General features: G+C 37.8%; 1 protein-coding gene across 1 annotated transcript in view; it reads left to right on the top strand.

Moving 5' to 3' along the window:
* The window catches only part of MSH2 (mutS homolog 2), a 75,584-nt gene extending 56,395 nt beyond the window's left edge, over nucleotides 1-19,189 (top strand). Inside the window, exons 9-16 of the mRNA XM_028104039.2 lie at nucleotides 5,388-5,511; nucleotides 7,362-7,512; nucleotides 8,971-9,068; nucleotides 11,581-11,826; nucleotides 12,867-13,071; nucleotides 14,096-14,343; nucleotides 16,755-16,930; nucleotides 18,741-19,189. Of these exons, the coding sequence (XP_027959840.1) occupies nucleotides 5,388-5,511; nucleotides 7,362-7,512; nucleotides 8,971-9,068; nucleotides 11,581-11,826; nucleotides 12,867-13,071; nucleotides 14,096-14,343; nucleotides 16,755-16,930; nucleotides 18,741-18,911 (1,419 nt within the window). The 3' untranslated portion in view covers nucleotides 18,912-19,189. The remainder of the gene's footprint in view (nucleotides 1-5,387; nucleotides 5,512-7,361; nucleotides 7,513-8,970; nucleotides 9,069-11,580; nucleotides 11,827-12,866; nucleotides 13,072-14,095; nucleotides 14,344-16,754; nucleotides 16,931-18,740) is intronic.
* The last annotated feature ends 254 nt before the right edge of the window (nucleotides 19,190-19,443 follow it).

Here is a 19,443-nt window from a genome sequence, read left to right as displayed (position 1 = left end):
CTTTTTGCCTTAGTTTTTTTTTTTTTTTTTTTTTTTTTTGTCTGATAGTAAGAGGGCTATGCCAGAATCCTTTTTGGTTTTTTACATGATGTATATTTTTCCATCCTTTGTGAGTCAGTGAAGTTTATAGCTGGATTTTATTTATTTTAAATTTCTTTTTTTTTTAAGTGGTAATTTGGATTTATTTCTACCATATTACTTTGTGATTCCTAGTCTTCCTGATTCCCCTTACTCATCCTATCTTTCTTATATGTTGATTGGTTTTTTTTTTTAAAGATTTTATTTATTTATTTGGCAGAGAGATAGAACAAGTAGGCAGAGAGGCAGGCAGAGGGAGAGGGAGAAGCAGGCTCCCAGCCGAGCAGGGAGCCCGATGCGGGGCTCGATCCCAGGACCCTGGGATCATGACCTGAGCTGAAGGCAGCCGCTTAACCTACTGAGCCACCCAGGTGCCCCTTGATTGGGTTTTTAAAATTCCATTTTGCCTTTCCTGTCCTCCCCCTTCCTATCACACCCGCACTGGTTTGGAAGTTATTCACAAATTTTTACAAAATGTGTATACATAACTTATCAAAATCAAGTCTGTCAGTATTTTCTCACTTATCCCCCAAAATACTAGGGCCTTAGGATATCTGAGATCAGAATACATCTCTTCATTATTGGCTGGTATTTTAGTTCTGTTTTTTTACCCCTTTAGATTTCCATTCTATACAGTCAGTGTTAAGTTTAGATTTGCCCATATGCTTACCAATTTCTTTGCTAGTCATTCCTTCTTCCTGAATATTCTTTAGAAGTTCTTTTATTGGCAGTCCATTTAGTTAGGTTTTGTTTGTTTGGAAAGGACTATATCACCCTTGTTCTTGAAGGAAATTTTTGTGGGTGTACAATTCCAGGTTGATAGTTATTTTTCCTTGGTATCTGTAATACTGTGTTGTGCTGTCCTTTGGCTTGAATTATTGTTGAGAAGTCTTGGTTCCAGATATTCCTTTTACTGCTCTGAGTCCAAAAGTGGATTTCTTTTTTCTATTTGGATTTGCTGTGTTTTCTTAATCAGAGAATTCATGTCTTTTATCAGTTCTGGAAAATTATCAATCATTATCTCTTTTAAATGTGTTCCTTCATTCTCTTCTCCTAAAACTGCGAGTGGACATATGTCAGACTTTCACACCCTCTTCCCGCCGTGTGTCTGCGCTGCTCACTTTGTGACGGCTTCACACGCCCCGGTTCACCAAGTGTTCAGCTCGGGGCTGTGTAACCAGTCCGTGGGGGTTGTCTTCAATGATTATATTTTATTTCTAAAAGTTACTTGGTTCATTTCTAACTGCCTAGTCTTTTTTTTTTTTTAAAGTAGCATCTTGTTCTTTGCTCCTGTGTTCCATTCTCTATTAGTTCAAACATTTTAATATACCTAATATTCCATATTTAAAATTTCTTGGTTTAAATCTACCCCTTGTTTCTGCTGAGTCTTTTTTTTTCTTTGACTCTTACTGTTGGTGGCTTCTTTCCTTCTCTGTTATGTATATTTAGATTATGAATTTGCATCTTTCTGGGTTCTGTCTGTGCAAATCGTACATCCTCCCCCTCCCCCAGATAAAATTTACTCTTGCCATATATCCCACAATGTAAGCCAGGAATACTTTTTTTTTTTTTAAGATTTTGTTTATTTATTTAGAGAGAGCTAGCAAGAGAGTGCGTGGGCAGGAGGGAGGGGCAGAGGGAGAGAGATGAGCATGGAGCTCCACGTGGGGTTTGAGACCGTGACCTGAGCTGAAATCAAGAGTCAGACGCTCAACCCACTGAGCCACCTCAGTGCCCCAGAAGCCAAGAACATTTTTAAGTTAATTTCTCAGCCTGGAGTTTTTTTGATTTGTTGGAGCAAAGATTTAGCTGCTAAAAAAGAAGCCCCAAATAAATAAATAATGGTGGCTTAAACAAGAATATGGGCTTAATTTTCTGTCAAAGCAGGGTGAGCATAGTAGCACAGGGCTGGTGGGACAGCCCTCCTGTCTCCAAACCTGCCTCCTCCTTTATTGCTCCAGAACAGAAGCCTTAGGGTATTGCCTTCAAGGTCCAGGTTGGCTTACTACCTTACCTTTATTCCAGCAAGTGGGAGAGGACAAAAGGGGAAGTGGGGGACACATTATGGAAATGGTACACGTCATTTCTGCTCATGTTGTGTTGGCCAGAATTTAGTCCTATCTCCACACCTAGCTGCAAGGGAAGCTGGAGCTGGATTCTTTGTTCTTGGTAGTTATGTATCCTCTGAAAAGTGGTCAGATCTACTACTGTAGAAGAAAAGGATAATAAAAATGGCAACAATGGGCAGCCTTTTTCTACTGCCAACAAAAATAGACATTTGAAATCCCAACCCCAGTGAAGGCTGGCTTTTTGTCAGGGAGGAAATTCTCTTTTCTTTCCCTTTCCTACGGGCTCAGGCTGAGAGAGGTTTTTTGTTTTGTTTTGTTTTTTTAAGATTTATTTATTTATTTGAGAGAAAGGGCACAAGTGCGGGGCAGGGGAGTGCAGAGGGAGGGGAAGAGAAGCAGACTTCCCCCTGAACGTGGAGCCCCACAGCACGAGGCCCACACAGGCCCAATGCAGGGCCCCATCCCAGGACCCAAAGATTGTGACCCAGGCCAAAACCAAGAGGCAGATGTTTAACTGACTGAACCATCCAGGTGCCGATAAAGATGGCTATTAAAAATGGTCCTTGTGGCCTGGTTTTATGCTGGCAACCCTCCACTTTGCAGGGGCTCTGATTTCTAGTTTGTTTTTTTTTAACTCAACTATACATTTATTTTAATAAATGCTTATAATATTTAGTATTTCTAGGATAGTGGAGTGCTTTTGTTTGTTTTAAGCTCTCCAGTATCTTCCCTATTTATTTTCTCCTTTCTAATTACTTAAATCTATCTTTTCATGTAACTTCTCTGATTATAGAAAGTCTACAATAGTAGTAGTACAGGTAAATATTTTTTTTTTAAGATTTTACTTATTTGAGAGAGAGATCACAATGGGGGTCAGGGAGAGGGGGAAGCAGACTCCCCACTGAACCCCACATGACTCTGCCTCTCTTAAGTTCACTGGAAGAGGCAAATTCTTTAGTAGTGTCAGCCCACCATTGTAGTATTATTTTCCCTTGGAATTATCCTAAGTCTTGGCTCTTTTTTCTAGATCATCTTCACTGTCTATTTGAATCAACTGTATAATATTATTGATATACCCTTGTGCAAATGTGTGATGTTTATCATTTCTGGGTTTTGCTGTAACAGATAAATCTGCAGAGATCTTATTCATCCCTGTGTTGTTTTGCATCTGTTGCATTATTCCTTAGGTTGAATTCCTGGGAGTAGAATTGCTATGTCAAAGAGTATAACAAGTATTTCTGAATCTTGTCTCATACTGCCTTTTTTAAAAGGTTATAACAACTTAGATTCTCACCAGAAATGAATGAATATACTGATTTCACTGTAGCCTCCTCAGTATTTGGTGGTAGGATTTCTTTTCCTTTAAAAAAAAAAATAGCTGTAGAATAATATCTTAAGGTTACTTAAATATTCATATCTTTTATTGAGCTTTAGCATTTTCTTGTGGGTTACTTTGCTACTTATTTTCTCATCTGTGAGTTGTATGTTTTTATATTTGCCTATTTAATGACCCTTGGTATTTTTCAAATACATGGAAACCAAGTTTCTTTATTAAAAAAAAGTTAATCTTTCCATTTTTACATTTTGTGTAGCTCTTTTTACAAATCTTTTTTTTTTAATTGGGCTTATTCAAAAATTTAAATTTTAGTATATTGAAATCTCTTGTCAGTTTAAGTTGAGAAAGTTATTTGATCAATGTTTTATTTTTTTTTTGCTAGCTTTTTGTAATTTTAATTCCATATTCTTGTGGTGTTCGCCTTTGGTATGTGAAGAAGGTGTGCTCTGAATAAGTGGAGAGTAATTGGAAAGAGATTATATTAATCTCATTTATGAAGTTTTGGAAAATCTTGTCTTAGAAAACTGCCTCTCCTGTATTGTGCTTTTTTAGTAGTTTTTGTTTGTTTGTTTTAATAGGCTCCACACCCAGCGTGGGGCTTTAATTTATTAATCCCTGAGATTAAGAGTCGCATGCTCTATGAGCCAGTCAGGCTTCCTTCCCCTAATTCTTTTTAACAGTTCTTAGTGTCTGTAAGGATATGCTTCATTCTTTTTTAAAAGGTATTCTTTCCTAATTTTGTCTAAGTTTTAATTCTTTTGTTTCAAAAAGGGATTCCTATTGGACAGTCTCTTAGGAATGAGTAGATGTTAATGTTTGATTTGATTTTCTCTTTTCATAGTTTACCTTTTTGCTTACCAGTTGTTTTAAATATTCCAGTAAGCAGTTATTTTTTATAAAAGTCCTAAATAGTTGGGATGCCTGGGTGGCTCAGTCAGTTAAGTGTCTGCCTTCGGCTCAGGTCATGATCCTGGGGTCCTGGGATTGAATCCCCTGTTGGGCTCTCTGCTCTGTGGAAAGCCTGCTTCTCCCTCTCCCTCTCCCTCTGCCTGCTACTCTGCCTGCTTGTGCGCTGTCAAATCAGTCAAGCAATCTTTTTAAAAAAAAAAGTCCTAAATAGTTAAGACTTTGTTTCTAAATATTTTGTGTATACATTTGCCATTGTAAGTGAGATCTGTCTTTCATTATGGTTTCTTGATGGCCTTTGGTAAGAATTTAGGGAAACAAAGTATTTAAGAGAGTTTTTTTTTTTAAGATTTATTTATTTGAGAGAAGGGGCACAGGTGCGGGGCAGGGGGAGTACAGAGGGAGAGGGAGAATCCCAAGCTGACTTCACTCTGAGCATGAAGCGTGATGCCAGGCTTGATCCCAGGACCCTGACATCATGACCTGAGCCAAAATCAGGATTCAGACACTCAACTGACTGAACCACCCAGGCGCCCCCTTGAAAGATTTTGATCAACTTTCAGTTTGAAGAAATGAAATTCTGTAGCTTTTTTAAAAAAAAATTTTGAGGTTCCTAAGATGGATCCTTGGTTTGGGTAAAAACTACACATTCTTTTATAGGCTATGAACATTGAACACTCTTTAGTAATGGTTAGGAAGAACATATTGAACATTGTTTAGGGGGAGGTGTAAATAAAAATACTGAATACTACTAGTGACATAAGCTCTGCATCTTTTTCATCTGAAAGTAATTTCTGGATGTCTAGAGCTCTAATAAGCTCCTTACAAACAGAATTTTACATCTAATAAATGGAAACTCCTTAATTGGCAGAGTAACTTAAAACATAAGTTTAACTCAAAATACAAGTGAAGTTTAAATGAAGGAAAAGAAAATACATTGTTATTTCCATCTTTACCCATCATTTATAAAATTTAGCCATTTTTTGTTCTGTCTATAGGTGGAAAACCATGAATTCCTTGTGAAACCTTCATTTGATCCCAATCTGAGTGAATTGAGAGAAATTATGGATGACTTGGAAAAGAAGATGCAGTCAACATTAGTAAGTGCAGCGAGAGATTTAGGTAAGAAGCCTTCATTGGCGGTTTGAATAATTCTTTTGTCTATATGGTACCCCCACTGGTGCCAGGATTACTTGCCTAGAAGACACAGTGAATCATGCCACTTCCTTGTTTAAAGTGCCAGGCCTTTTTTCCACAGAAGGAAATTATAAACACTTCCAAGTTGAGGTATAGGATACTTTGCATTTGGAGCCTCACTCTCTTCCAGATTTGTCTCTTACTACTCTCCAACCCCAGGATGATCCCACAAATCAACCAAGAGGCCTTGCATCATTTCCTTGAAATAGGATCTGTATTAAACATCACCTCCTCTGTAAGCTTCATTCTATTAGGAATAGTTCGTTGATTTGGCTTTGGGGTTCCGGAGCACTTCATTAACATCACCTTTTTTTAAATGTCTGCCTTCCATACTAGATTTTTTTTTTTGAGGGAGAGAATGCATGCGTGAGTGGGGGTAGGGGCAGAGGGAGAAGGAGAGAGAAAATCTTAAGCAGGCTTCTCCTCAGCCAGTGTAGAGCCCAGTGTGGGGCTCAATCTCAGGACCCTGAGATCCTGACCTGAGCCAAAATCATGAGTCTGATGCTTAACCAACTGAGCCACCCAGGCGCTCCATACTAGATTATTAATTCCCCAATTAGTCTCATATTATTCACACTAATTTGTTCTGAATTTATGAATCTTTTTGTTTGAGCATCTTTCATGTGTATGGTGAATGAATAAATATATCTTAGCATATTAGAAGACGCCTCAAGCAGTAATTCTTATTAAACTTTTGGAGAATCTGATGAAAGTTATGAATCCTCTTCCCAGAAATATGTCCATACCTGCATATATAAAACATTTTGCAAATAGTTACCATGGAGGATCCATATATGGACTAGACCCTAGGTAAAGAATCTTTGCCTTTCTTTACCCTTCTCATTTCATAGCTCTTTCTACGTTCTTTCTATGATCTCTTTCCTCCCCGGCTCAGTGAAGTCTGTCTGTAGTTGTTTGCTGCTACTAATATTTGATAGCCATGCTTTAGCTATCAAATTTGTAGATGATCTCTCTCTTCTGATTTATACTCTAAAGATCATATTGATGAATGAGATGATGGGGACACACTTATAAAAACTCAAAAACCGGGCGCCTGGGTGGCTCAGTTGGTTAAGCGACTGCCTTTGGCTCAGGTCATGACCCTGGAGTCCCAGGATCGAGTCCCACATCAGGCTCCCTGCTCAGTGGGGAGTCTGCTTCTCCCTCTGACCCTCCCCGCTCTCATGTGCTCTCTCTCTCTCACTCTCTCAAATAAATAAATAAAATCTTTAAAAAAAAAAAAACTCAAAAACCTGAGGTAAATAAAATCTAGCAGATCAATCATTGCTTGTTTTGTGAAGTTTCCTACACTTAACAGAAACTATGTGTCCTAGTTTTATAGAGTTTCATTGTGAGAGTCTTTTAAGTTTTTGTTTGGAAAGTGTGTTTGTTCCCTTTAATCCTACTCTTGTATTAGTTCCAGAGATATGCTTCAGTGAAGTAACCCTGGTGCAGAGCTCCTCAAGGGCAGGGGCTGTAGCGTATCCATCCCTGTGCCCATAGCCCACTTTTGTGCTCTACAGCCTTGGTTGGCTGTACCCAGAGAGCTACTTCCATGTCAGAAGCTACCTTTTAATACAAGAGTTCGAGGATTTTATAGATAGCCTTCATTCATGTAGTTGAGTGAAGTAGAGTTTCAATATTTCCCCGTTAGATCGTCTTAATAATTTCCACTGTGCTGTCTTGTAATAAGAGTTAATTATTTTAAACATTTACGTTGAAAGACGGCTGTAGACATCTATGACATACTTTTTCTTTATCTCCATATCATGAAGGTTTGGATCCTGGCAAACAGATTAAACTGGATTCCAGTGCACAGTTTGGTTATTACTTTCGCGTAACATGTAAGGAAGAAAAAGTCCTTCGTAACAATAAAAACTTCAGTACGGTGGACATTCAGAAGAATGGTGTTAAATTTACCAACAGGTTTGTATGCCTACGTTATTTTGTTAAGCCTTCAGTAGCTCCATGGAACTCTAAATTATTCTCTCATGAGACATGAATGTTCTATAATAAGGAAGTTTTACCTTACTTGTTAATTGATATGAGGTATCAGATAAGCATGAAGCTTTATTTTCTTATAAGAACCTCATTGGTATTCCAACACCCCTTGTTAAATAACTCCTCTTTTCCTTATTGACTGAAGGGACACTTTGGGGTCTTTTTTTTGTTGTTGTTATTTGTTTGTTTTATAAAAATTTTATTTATTTATTTGAGAGCACAAGCAGGGGGGTGGATGTGGAGAGGGAGAAGCAGGCTCCCTGTCGAGCAGGGAGGCTGACATGGGGGCTCGATCCTAGGATCCTGGGATTATGACCTGATCCAAAGGCAGATGCTTAACAAACTGAGCCATCCAGGTGCCCCCTTTGGGTCTGTTTTTAAGATTGTTCTTTCACGAGGCACCTGGGTGGCTGAGTTGGTTAAGTGTCTGCCTTCGCCTCAGGTCATGATCCCAGGGACCTGGGATTGAGCCCCGCATTGGGCTCCCTGCTCAGTAGGGAGTCTGCTTCTGCCTCTTCCTCTGCCCCTTCTCCAGCTTGTGCTCTCTCTCTCTCTCGCTCTCTCACTTCACTCTCTGTCTCTCTAAATAAATAAATAAATAAATAAATAAATAAATAAATAAATAAAATCTTTAAAAAAAAGATTGTTCTTTTCATGGGGTGCCTGGGCAGCTCAGTGGAATTAGTGTCTTGCTCTTGATTTCGGCTAAGGTCATGATTCCAGGGTTGTGAGATTGAGCCCCGAGTCAGGCTCCCTAGTCAGCGAGATTCTCTCTCTCTCCCTCTCTTCCCCTCCTCCCTCCCTCTCTCAGATAAATAAATCTTATTTATTTATTTATGTATTTTGAAGTTTGTTCTTGGCCACCTGGGTAGCTCAGTTGGTTAAGCGTCTGCCTTCAGCTCAGGTCATGATCCCGGGGTCCTGGGATCGAGCTCCACATCGGGCTCCCTGCTCATCGGGGAGCCTGCTTCTCCCTCTGCCTGCCACTCCCCCTGCTTGTGTTCCCTCTCCCACTGTGTCTCTCTGTCAAATAAATAAAATCTTAAAGGGGTGGGGGGAAGATGGCCTCTATCTGAAATGAGGATGAAGACTTAATTCCATTTAAATATTTTAGAAAAGGTCACAGATCAGAATTTTACTCAGGGCAATAAATGTTACAGCAACATTTGTGCCAGTGGGCTCTTCCAGACAGTGTAAATGTTAAATACACTGAATTCCATCCACCTCTGTCCCTAATGAGTTGCCCATTTTCTACTCACATTTTCATTTTCATTATTGTTTTGGTGTTTTTTAGGATAGATGCTCTGGATATATTTTATGTAGTACACATTACTTCAGTAGATGTTTTGATATTTTTAATAATGTCATTATCTTGACTTGCAGTAAACTGACTTCTCTCAATGAAGAGTATACCAAAAATAAAACCGAGTATGAGGAAGCCCAGGATGCCATTGTTAAAGAAATTGTCAATATTTCTTCAGGTAAATTTAATAGAACCAATACATAAAATGTTCTGAATATAACCTGGTTTTTAGTAATAGAAATAATATCAGGATGTTTCAAGAGTGGTTTTTTAAAAAGCTGTTACATACTGTGACTATTATGTTAGGCTACCTATAAAATCATGCATGCTGTATTGTGGTGGGAAAAGTAACTGGAAATAATTCTTATAGATAGAAAGAGAAGCTAGTGCAGGCTAAGGAATGGGAATACCCTGAAAAACACACTGCAGAAAAGCACAAAATTTATTGTAGTTGTAACAAGAAACACCAAGGACTAAAGGCACTAATAATCTTAGATAATTATCTATGGGCTCATGCTCTGAGTTTTAGAAATAAATATCACTGAAAAACAAACAGAAAATTACGCATGAAGCAAGCCTTTCCAAGTTCTATGTGCCATTTTGTAGATTTTCAGAGTTCTGGAGGGCACTGTTTGAGAAAATTGCGTGGCTTGACACTATGGTATTGCCCTTGGCACAGAATGAAGCACAAGGTGAGGCTCATGTGTTAAACTGGAAGGTTTTGCCTGTCATCACGTGTGTATTGACTATAACTGTTATTGTGCCTTTCAAAAATATACCAAAGAACTACTTCAGCCAAGGGATCAAAGTTGGCATCCTCAGTAATGGGACAAATGACATATATATGCTTCCTGATGTGATGTAGAGGGAAGAGCACAGTATTGCCCATGTGGTATTCTTGACAAAAATGTTTAACCTGATTGTTAACAAGAAGGGAAAACGGAGATAAATTTAGATTGTGGGACATTCTTTTTAAGGCTTGTACTCTTTAAAAATGTCTGTGTCATGGTAGCAAAAAAGGAATGGCCAGGATCTGTTCTAGATTATAGAAGACTTAAGGAGACACGACAAACAAATCAGTAGATGGTCCTTGAATGGATCCAGGACTAGGAGTTGGGGATGGGAAAGAGCTATCAAGGACACTCAAGACAAATTCGTGAAGTTTAATAAGAGATAACATGGTATTGGTGTCATATTTCTTGAGTTTGTATTGTGAGTAAGTAGGAGGATGTCCTCATTTCCAGGATATTCATGCTGAATTATTGAGTGGTAAAAAGTCATTTAAAAACTATGTACTTGTGTAATTCTATAAATTATTTTACTATTACGAATTTTATAGTAAATCAAAATAAACATAAAACTTAAAGGTTTTTTTAAATTTTTGTTTATTTGAGAGAGAGCACAAGAGGGGTGGGGAGAGGGAGAAGCAGACTCCCCGCCAAGTAGGGAGCACGTTGCGGCGCTCAATCCCAGGACCCTGAGATCATGACCCGAGCCAAAGGCAGACACTTAACTGACTGAGCCACCCTGGTGCCCCTAGAGTTACCTTGAATTTAAATGAAACCTTTTCTTGGTCTAATATATGCATTATCTGTATTTAAAAATGTAATGGATCATTTTTATGGTTCTTTATCTTCCTATTAAACCAGACTAGGTGATGCTGTTAAGGGCTAGGTGATGTGAGATACCTTAAGAGGCTTCATTTTCCTTTTTTAAAGTAGTCACAGTAAGTACTCCATTAATGTTTAAGTAATTCTTGCAGGTTCTTGTTCCTACATGATAGGGTAGTGTGAACCATTCCTTTCCTTTTTTTTTTTTTTTTTAAAGAATACCTGTTAGGTAAGACAGGAATAAATTTAAAAGTGGTGAGACGGTAACAGAATTATTTGTATTCAGCCATTCATAAGTTAATTTTTATTTTTAAAACATTTTATAACTTTTATGGGGAACAAGGGAGTCAAAGATGAATCCTATTTCCTGCCATTTCATTAATTCTCATGAATGTCCTTTGAAGCTTTTGACACACTGATGCCCATGTGATAGTTTACATAATGTATGGGATATTCTACCAACCCCTCCTTGCTATTAAAATTTCAGAATCTATTCTATAAATTTTGACCATTTTTATTGTTGAAACACGAATTGCCTGCCACCTGTCAAGGATTTTTTAGTGTACATAATAGCTTTTAGTTTTAATGTTCTAGAAGAGTAGAATCTCATTGAAAGTATTTTAAGTGACAATTATGGATCTAAATTTTGCTAAAATTCAACTGCATGTGGTACTGATGGGGAAAAAAAAGCTCAAGTAACACTCGTATGGTCAGGTTTATACAGGCACAGGCCTTGATGGTCACATTATTAGATCTTACAACCTGGTGTTTGCATATATCTTATGATAAGCAGCTGTGTGTTTTCTATTTTAATGGATTTTGGTAAGGGAGGGTATCACACTCTTTCTATTTTTGAAGTCTGTTCATAGTAGGGGAAGATGTAGTAATACGTTTTAACCTTGGAGGTTTTAGGTGTTCCTTTGAAGTTTAGTTATGGCAAACTTCTGTTAATTATTTAAGTATATAAATTAGAAAATGGATTTTAAATTCCTAAATAGGGAAGTTAAATTTATTCCTGTAACTGCTTATATGTATTTTCTTTATTCAGTATTTCTGTGCACATTTTCTATTTTTATACAGGCTATGTAGAACCAATGCAGACACTCAATGATGTGTTAGCTCAGCTAGATGCTGTTGTCAGCTTTGCACATGTGTCAAATGGAGCACCTGTTCCATATGTACGACCGGTCATTTTGGAGAAAGGACAAGGAAAAATTACATTGAAAGCATCCAGACATGCTTGTGTTGAAGTTCAAGATGAAGTTGCATTTATTCCTAATGATGTTCACTTTGAAAAAGATAAACAGATGTTCCACATCATTACTGGTAAAAAAATAAAATAAAACAAAAAACCCACCTAATTTATGGGCTTTTTTGGGGGGTAATGTTTCCCTTTTTTTATGTTGGAGTGGAAATATTTAAAACTGATGAAGAAAGTCCTAGTTCTTGAAGTTAGTAAAGGAACATGTTATTCATCCTAGTTAGTAATATGTTCACATTTAGGTTAGAGGGAAGATTTGGAAGGAGGGGGAGGCCTTAGGAGCGCATGTCATCTTTATATGAAACTTCTGTTCCAGGGGTTTAGTGCATTTAAAAATGAACATGCCTTCAAAGCCAGACCTTTTGATAGTGCGTCATTGAAGGTCAAGCAGAACTGACTGCTGAAATGACCTCAGCCTACGGTAGCAATTCTTTTAAAGACATGGGACTGTATTTGTGTGAAATTTGAAAAAAAGTTTGCTTATAGACTAATGCAGCCTGTCTCTCAAGCTGAAGTATTTTTAGATCTTAACCAGATTCTAGAAACAAAAGTGGGGAGGGGGTAGTCTTTGACCAGATGTATTTGGGAAACAGTCAGAGATAATATTCTAGTTCCCCAAATGGATTTTCAAGTTGTTGATATGATCTAACCCAGACAAATAAATTGTACTTTAGTGGAAAATAGGGTTGTGTCTTAGGGCTTTAGTGTGGAATTTAAGTGATTTGAAGGATTAGACCATAATGACCCATTCACTAATAGCCTCGTTTATTAATGAATTACAGTGTTTAGTTAATCAGTTAGATGTGTACTACTTTTCTGGATGACATAAAATTATCGTGCAGGCAGTTGTATGAGCTGTGGGAAAATCTGTGGTTCTTCTAGGCAAATTATAGGTAAGGTATGTTTTTTATGGTCCTGTCGATGAAAGGTGCAGTGTAGGTTTGTCTGAAGGGAGAATAGCATTACTCTGGCAGTTGATGGTTCTGCTGCTTATATGCCATATCTGTATGACCAGGTGATTAGTCACAAAAATGCGATTTAGGACTAGCAATTTATTAGTGGCAGAAATAAATAATCTTGCTTTTTGATATAATTTATTTCAAAGGCCCCAATATGGGAGGTAAATCCACATATATTCGCCAAACTGGGGTGATCGTTCTCATGGCCCAGATTGGGTGTTTTGTGCCATGTGAGTCAGCAGAAGTGTCCATTGTGGACTGCATCCTGGCCCGTGTAGGGGCTGGCGACAGTCAGTTGAAAGGAGTCTCCACATTCATGGCTGAAATGCTAGAAACTGCTTCTATTCTCAGGTGAGTGATTTTCCCAGTCCTCTCAAAATGGAAATGAATGTCCCTGTACTGTTAGAAGTACATTTGCAGATTCATCGATAAAACATTGGAAAACCTTTGTCTGGTTTAATAGTTTTCTTGTGAACTTTATGTGCTTCATATTATCTTAAAAGGGTAATTGGTAATAGTTGAGGAAAGCTTTGATCTTTAAATTTGTCTTAAGGTTTTTGGTAGTTGTTCATCTTATAACCCCCACCACTGCCATGCTTTTGCTTGAACTGTTCACAGTACCTGGAATGTTTACCCATGTCCTTTCCAATCTTTAAAGGCCTTAGTGACAGAAATTCTACTTCTCTGATGACTTTCCTTGTCACATAAGCCTCAGGTCATGGGTATTTCTTCTCTGAATTCTTTGACATGCCTATAATTATTCGGTTTTTTGTTTTAGGGGTTACTGAAATCTTTTGTCTTTATTTCATTTTTTTAGACACTTCTTTAAAGGTAGAGAAGCTATGCCTTCTGTTCCTTGGTGTCTTCTAAAGCACATCACATATAGTAGATGCCTAGTAAATTACTGTTCATTGTTTGTGGGGAATTATAGAAGCAGTACAAATGTTTGGTGTAGTAATTGGTCAACAAGCTAGTATTTATAAGCTATCAGTATTCATAAGATGTCTGGCAACTCACAGAAAACAAATGACCAGTAAACACATGAAGAACTGTTGCATTCTTGGGGCGCCTGGGGGGCTCAGTTAGATAAATGTGCAACTCTTGATCTCCGCTTGTGTCTTTTTTTTTTATGTTATGTTAATTCAGCTCATGTCTTGATGTTCTATTTAAAAAATATTTATTCACTATTTGTTTCCTTTTCGATCAGTTGTTTATGACCATGCCCATTTTCTTCTTTTAATTGACTATTGAATTTTTTATATATTAAGATGATCTGTTATGTTTGTGGCACATCTTTCCCAATGTATTGCCTTAGTTTTGTTTTTTTTGCGTTATCACATATCATGGGTGATTTTCATGTAATTATGTGTTTCAGGTCTGCAACCAAAGATTCTTTAATAATCATAGATGAATTGGGGAGAGGAACCTCTACCTATGATGGATTTGGATTAGCGTGGGCTATATCAGAGTACATCGCAACAAAGATTGGTGCTTTTTGCATGTTTGCAACACATTTTCATGAACTTACTGCCTTGGCCAATCAGATACCAACTGTTAATAATCTACATGTCACAGCACTAACTACTGAAGAGACCTTAACTATGCTTTATCAGGTGAAGAAAGGTGAGTGTATACCACTGGTGTACTGTAAACTCAGGTGTGGCAGTGGGAAACTTTTACCCATGACATCATCAGTCATTGCCTGATTCTGAGTATGAATTATTGATGTTTGTACAGAACACATTTACTCTTAGTTCATAATCTGGCTACAAGGACAGAGTACATTATATTTCTGTGTCTCATGGTAGGACCACTCATTATAAGACAGTTGCAGAAAGAATAACCCCTACTCTTCAGCATTACCGCAGAGGGTTTTGTACTACCTCCCATGGCAGCCTGATTTCTTGTCAAAGTATCTACTAGATAGTAGCAATAATAAGCTTTGAAGTTCCTAGGCTCTTTTGCTGTTTAGGAAACCATTTATTATAATTATCTCGTCGTGGGGCACCTGGGCGGCTCAGTCGTTAAGCGTCTGCCTCGGCTCCGGTCATGATCCCGGGGTCCTGGGATCGAGCCCCGCATCGGTCCCCCTGCTCGGCGGGAGCCTGCTTCTCCCTCTCCCACTCCCCTGCTTGTGTTCCCTCTCTCATTGTGTGTCCATCTGTCAGATAAATAAATAAAATCTTAAAAAAATAATAATTATCTCATTTTTAAGGGTGTGTTACATAAACAGGCTCATTTAAAGGTAGGGTTTCCACAAATCCTGAAATTGTTAGTAGTTCTTACATAGGGAATGACTTGTTGGCATTTCATCCTTTTCAGAAAAGTTTGTCATTTGTGGGTCTGACAGCTAATGAGATTTACCAAATTGATGAGATTAACGTGCTGTAAAGTTTTTGCTGCCTAAATATTTCACCAGTCATTGGAATATTTTCAGATAGCTTTCTGATTTACCAAGAACACATTTTCTTGCAGTCAGTTGGTTGCACATAAGTACAGTATTATTTTTGGTTCTTTTATCCTTTGTTGCTTATGCTTCAGTGGGAATCCTTTTGACTTACTGTGTTTACATTATTATTATTATTGACATAAAATATAGATACTTTTAGTTGGACCTGGCATTTAGCACGAAGTTGAAGTTTTGCGTTTTGTGTTTTATATGATAAATGGGTTCAGAATTTGATTTAATTATTGGAGTGTGAGCATGCGAGGGGGGGGTGGGGAGGGGCAGAGGGAGAGAATCATCCCTGCTGAGCATGGAGATTGCTGTGAGGCTCGATCTCACGACCCCCACAAAATCGTGCCTGAGCTGAAACCAAGAGTCAGATGCTTAACCGTCTGAGCCACCCAGGCGCCCCAAGAAGTGGGTGCAGAATTTTATTTTTAATTTTTTTTTTTTAAGATTCTCTTTATTTGACACAGAGGGAGTGAGAGAGAGCACGAGTAGGGGGCAGAGGAAGAGGGAGAAGCAGACTCCTCACTGAGCAGGAAGCCCAACGAGGGGCTTGATCCCAGGACCCTGGGATCATGACCTGAGCCAAAGGCAGACGCTTAACCGAATGGGCCACCCAGGCTCCCCTGGGTTCAGAATTTTAAAAGACTAGATGACCTGAGAGAAGATAGGAATAAATCCATCCGTCCCTGTGGATGTTTATCAACATTTGCTTCTCTTTTATTTTTGTTTGTTTCTCTTAGTTGTGTGGAGTATCCAGCCCAGAGTGTGTGGGATATATAACTAGGCCAAAAAAATTTTTACAGTTGATACATAGTTGAGGCAAAAAATGGAAGCTCCATGATAACTCTATGAGCATCATTTGTATTAAATGTCTGGAAGGAATGTTGTAAGTCCATTTATTTTCTGCAAATGGAGATGAAGATAAGCTACCTAGTCTATAAAATTTACTGGTAATATGAGTCTAAGATTCCATTGTCATGTGTTTGCAGTAGTTTAGAGTCAGAGTAAGATTATGTAAGACTGGTAAGTTAACTTTTCTAAGACCAGTATTGTAATTATTTGTATTTATCCAGCCAATTTCCTGAAGTCACTATCTCTAGAAAATGACGTAGGCAGATAGAAGATGGACTCTTCAGTAATAAGCCATATATTTTGAGTAAAATGCTCTTAATTAGTGACACATTTATCTTGTTTTTTTTTTTTCTTCGTACTTTATTTAATTCCTCCCTTATGAAGTGAGAAAACCTCAGGGGGATAATTGAATTGATTAATTTTTCTTCAGATTCTGATATTTGTCCAGACCTCTGAGGATTCGCTATCAAGCTTTTTTGGGGGGTATTTTTATTTTTCCTACTACATTTGTCAAGGATAAAACAAAACACTGTGTGCCAAGTCATAATTACTTTCCACTGAAAGCTTAATTAAAATTCCTTCATCTGAGTTACTGTGAAACATTTGGCTAATGTATTTGAAATACAAAATTAAGTTTCCAAATGACAAGGTGAGATGGATGAATTCTATTTACATCAGTTGCTGTCTCTTTCTGCCCTGCTTCTCACAACCCCCAAATTTCTCCTAGGTGTCTGTGATCAAAGTTTTGGGATTCACGTTGCAGAGCTTGCAAATTTCCCTAGGCATGTCATAGAGTGTGCTAGACAGAAAGCTCTGGAACTAGAGGAGTTTCAGAATATCGGAGATTCACAAGGATATGATGACATGGAACCAGCAGCAAAGAGGTGCTATCTGGAAAGAGAGGTTTGTCGCATTGTGTTTGTAATTATTTAATCCTGTGTTGTTAGATCTGTCAGGTCCCGTGTGATTCTAATACTTACTTAATCATTCATTGTTGCCTTTCACTTAGATTTCTTTGCATGGCGAAGACTTCATCTGTATCGTTATTGATTTCTGCACTATGTACATGACCAAAAGAGAGCATGTCAATACCACATTTTAAATGTTGGAGGACAGGAATATTAGTCTAGGTTTAAAGGAAGTAATTCAAAGGAGTTACAGATGTCCAAGCCCTTTTTTGATTACTTCATAAACAGGTCACATCCAGTTAATTGCACATTTACTCAGTTAATTGCTTAGTTAAGGGACTAACAAAAAAAATAAACACAGTTCTGCCTTCCAGTTGTCTAGAATCTAGTTGGGGAGATAATGATGAACATGTCAAGGAGAATAATGCGGTATATGACATGTTTACTCTACAAAGCTCTTTGTGGGCAGGATGCTTCAGTTCTCATGGGAGAAGTGCATCTTAAGTTAGGCCTTCTCTGATGGGTGAAAATCACACAGAAAGGTACAGCATATGCCTGATGTGTATTTTTAAAAGTAAAGGATAATGCCCTGCAATAATGAAAATAAAAGGATCTTAATTCACTGGTGGGTCTTGGCAGCATTTACTGTGTTTATGCATTGTGAGAACTTCTTGTCATGGTTTAGCTTTTAGCCAGTGAGTTTTTTGATGTTCTTACCTGAAGGATAGGTAGTTGTTCCAGTAAGAGATGAGCATGTCTGATTTTTAGGCTGAAAAGGTAAGAGTTTTGTCTGTTGTACCCCTAGAGGCAGGAGAAATGTGTTCTGTCATGCTACTAGTTTAAGTCGGGGAGGTTGCTTTGGAATGGTCTTGTTAGGAGCAACACAATGGTCTGGGGTTAGGTAGGCTCTGTTATGTGATCCCTGGTTTCCAACTAGAACAGAAACCATGTGCTTTTGATAATATTAATTACATTGTATTTTGAAAAAACTTTAAGCTAAGGGAGATGCATAACTATCAGTGTTAAGTCTAGATTCTGTCTTTATTTCAAAAAGAGTGTACTTGTTATTTAATAGAGAAATATATCTTCTTTACCTTACCATTTGGATATCTACCTTTCAACCCTCAAGGTACTTACTACCAACTAGCTCCGTGTATGAAAAGCAGACTTTTTAGTTCTGCTTCATATGTGATGATGAACATTTACATAGTACTTACCCTTTGCCAGGCACTGTTCTAAGCACTTCTAAGCACATATTCACTCTCCAGTTCTCCCAACAGCCCTGTGAGGTTGGGAATATCATCCCCATGTTATGAATGAGGAATGTGGGTTAAGGAATTTCCCCACGATCACATGGCAAGTAATGGCCATGCTCTTTAGAATGCCAATAACTGGCCAGTAAATTAGTAATTTAAAAATTCTGTGTGTTTATGAGTACTGAATTTTCTGGGACTGTCTAGGCATTACAGTATTTATAAACCTTGAGTTATTTTTCTCCCAGAAGATTAAGTTTTTATATCGATTACAAAGGGTGATGGATTTGGGAACTACTAAAATATTGAGCCCCTTTTCATTAGCAGCTGAGAATGTATTTATAAATACCCTTTAATAACTTGTTATGATGAAATGTGGTCAACTAAGGGCTCTCTATATATTCTGGATAGTGCATGCTTAAAATTTAAAGAATGTTCTTTGAATATCGGGTGGTGTGTTTAGATTGAAATTTAATGAAACAATTCATTACAATTTATTGTGACTTTTTAAAGAGATTTTAAAGACTAATGGAGCATTCATATGTCTTTCAGCAAGGTGAAAAAATTATTCAGGAGTTTTTATCCAAGGTAAAGCAAGTGCCTTTTACTGAAATGTCAGAAGAAAACATCACAATGAAGCTAAAACAGCTGAAAGCTGAGGTAATAGCGAAGAATAATAGTTTTGTAAATGAAATCATTTCACGAATCAAAGTTACTACATGAGAAAATCCCACCAAAGGAACGAAGAGAATACTGATAAGCTGTTGTCTATAACACTTTTGTATTGTTTTATATTAACCCTGTTTTCGTAGTGCTGGCAATTTGAGACCCATGGGATATCAACTTAATAAAATATTTAGTAATACTTGGAGTACATTTTCAAAGATTTTTATTTTGGAAGAATGAGAGCTGTAGCTGAGGAATACTTAAATGGACATGGGCAATAGTAGGTGGTGTGTTGAATTTTATAAATAAAGTCATGTAGTTTGTGGAATTTGAAATGCGTTGTGTTTCTTTGTGATAGGACGTGTATACGTGTTTCTTCCCAAGTGGTATGGAAAAAGCAAGTTGTACCCAAAGACTTTGCAAAAATAAAGGCTCTTAAAGCTAGAAGGAACCATGGGAATCATTTCCATTGATCTCCACAGTGTCCATATGTTGGCAGGAGCCAGGTTGGCTGCATACTCATTAGCCAGGGAATTTACTGTACACCTGAAGTCCTAGTGTGATCCTCCTGCCTGCCTGCCGTTCTCCC

The sequence above is a fragment of the Eumetopias jubatus genome, unplaced genomic scaffold, assembly GCF_037043125.1.
Source record: "Eumetopias jubatus isolate StellerSeaLion01/CBP00866 unplaced genomic scaffold, mEumJub1_p1.0 scaffold_9, whole genome shotgun sequence".
In the NCBI taxonomy this organism is placed as follows: Eukaryota; Metazoa; Chordata; class Mammalia; order Carnivora; family Otariidae; genus Eumetopias; species Eumetopias jubatus.
This window is presented reverse-complemented; position numbering and strand designations above follow the sequence as displayed.